Here is a 2355-nt window from a genome sequence, read left to right as displayed (position 1 = left end):
TAAAAGAAAAACAAAAATGTTTTAATCCCAGAGGGCCTGCCTCCAGTTGAAGACCACTGCCCCTCCCACCTTCTTCTGGGGTGTTCAGGGAAAGATGAGCCCCCGCTTCCTTTCCCAGCTCTTCTTTGCCTGGTAGCAACCGCCAGAAAATATGCTGGGACCAGAGGGATCCCGGGGCCTCCGCGGCGACCACCTCCTGATCCGTTACTTTATCAAGGCCCCAGTCCCCAGAGAAGGAGAATAAAGCCGGTTCACATCACTAAAACCTTGGTTTCAAATGCATGGCCTCCCACCATCCCCGCCAAAAAAAAAAGCCACCCGTCTTTCATTCAAACGGAGCAGGGTTTATCTTCATATCTTGCCTTTACTAAACAAAATGAAAGCTCTGGATGCAGGCGGCGGGGCAGGGTTCCAGGCGGCCGCGGCCTAGTCGCGGGCCTGCGCGCGGTCCAGCCCCAGCAGCGGGATCTCCAGCCTCTAGCACCACTACCTTCGCCCGCAGGTAGTGCCGCCTCCACGCCACCAGCCTCTGCAGCAGCTTCCGCAGGCTCGCGGGGCCCCAGCGGCCGCGCTCCTGGGCCGCGGGCCCGGGCTTCGCTTCGTACCGCGCCTTCTTCCTGCGCGGGCCGCTGCCCGCATCCCGCCGGAAGAGCCGCCGCCAGCACCAGCAGCCAGAGCAGGAGCCGCCGTCGCCGGCCGCGCGCCGCCCCGCCGCCTCGGGCTCGGTGCGCCGCGGGCCGTCCCGCTTGAGGGGCGCCACCCTCTTCAGCAGCCCGTGCCGCACACCGCCGCGCCGGGTGCAGCTGGGCCGCGCGTCCGCCATGCCGGGCCCGGGCCTCTCCTGCGAGCGCGTCGGACTGGGGCCACGGTCTGAGATGGAGCCGGGCGGCTAGACAGCAGCCTTAGGACGCGACAGGGCCGCTCGAGTCCTTTCTGCCCCTTCCCGGGTGCGCCCAACGGCCTTCTCCAGTAGACGTTACCAAGGGGACCCGAACGCTGACCGCACAATGCCCCGTTGAGGCGTGCTCTCAGGGTACCCAGCACGAACCCTATCCCAGGATCCAGAGTCCCACATGGTTTCTCCACCCACCAATAAGCCGGCCGAGTTTGCTGTGGAGTGATCTTCAGGCAGGGCCTCAAACAGGCCAGGAGGGCCCTAGGAGGTTCCTGAGGTCCAGAGCCACATTTGCCGCTGCACAGCCTTCACTGATCTCTTAGAAATCAGTCCCACGCACCTATTGCCCTGGAGGCTTCTAATAGTTTGTGGACGGGTTTCAAGTGTGCTATATTTTTCAGCCAGCAGAGAACCAGAGTTTCTGGAAAACTCTCAAAACCTGATTTTCTTCATCTGGCCTTACCTAAACATCTCTTTCCTTGTAGGATTATCACTGATTTTTTTTTTTCTTTTTCCCCAGTAATTTTTTCTGATGGCACATGTAAGATTTTTAAGGAGTTTTTGAAAAACACGAATACAAAAAAGAAAACATTTTTTCCTGCTTCTTTGTATACATTTTTGCACTTGTTAATTTCGTTAAATTCAAGTAAGGAAAAGCTAAAATAATGGCTACCATGTATCATGCTTATATGTGCTAAGCACTCTAATAATATTTTGCATAATTTTCCCGGTTTGTTTTGTAGCCCACTGACAAATGAGCAGGCTTAGGAGTGAGTCTGCTTGAGTTTGAATTCTGGCTCTCACAGTTACTAGCTTTAACTTTGGGCATGTTACTTAACCTCAGTGCTGCAGTTTATTCATTTGTAAAACTGACATGATAACAATCCTACCTCTCTGGGAGTTGTTGTGAGAATTAAATGAGATAAAATACCTAAAGCACTAGGCACATGTTAAGTGTTCAATAAGTCAATTATTTATACAATCCTCACAACAATTCAAAGTGGTTCCCAAATGAAGAATTCCCACTTTGCTGATTGAGAAAACTAAAGCTTGTAGAGGTAAAATCATTTACCTGAGATAACATAACTTGTAAACTAAGGAGCTATGATTTGAACCCCAGATTCTTTGAACCCAGGATAGTAAATGACTGCTGCTATTGAGCTTTCAACTATTCACCCTACCAGTATAGCATTCCTTCTTCTGGTACATTTATCATCAAAAATGTCCACAGTTAATAATTAAGGGTCAACGTTTAATACTTGTGTGGCCTTTAGATAAAAAAAAGGAAACACAAAACAGGAGGAGGGGGGAAAAAAAACCAACAGCCTCAGCTATTCAGCCTTTTCTTCTAGCAACTTTAAAATCTAATCATCTCGACAGGAGCCTTTCCATTCCCATCATCCCTGAGCACACCCTAACAGTAAATGTCCTTCTCAGCTTGGCCTGACTACACAGAACCA

The 2355-nt window shown here is 51.2% G+C and overlaps 1 protein-coding gene across 1 annotated transcript; it reads right to left on the bottom strand.

Moving 5' to 3' along the window:
* Positions 1 to 426: 426 nt before the first annotated feature.
* Positions 427 to 823, bottom strand: LOC128061246 (uncharacterized). Its single transcript, XM_052653542.1, is given in 2 exon segments — positions 427 to 474; positions 476 to 823. Coding segments are annotated over 2 exon segments (396 nt in total).
* Between the last annotated feature and the right edge of the window lie 1532 nt (positions 824 to 2355).

The sequence above is a fragment of the Budorcas taxicolor genome, chromosome 16, assembly GCF_023091745.1.
Source record: "Budorcas taxicolor isolate Tak-1 chromosome 16, Takin1.1, whole genome shotgun sequence".
NCBI classification, from domain to species: Eukaryota; Metazoa; Chordata; class Mammalia; order Artiodactyla; family Bovidae; genus Budorcas; species Budorcas taxicolor.
The sequence above is the reverse complement of the archived record's forward strand: the minus strand, read 5'-3'. Positions and strand labels throughout refer to the sequence as shown.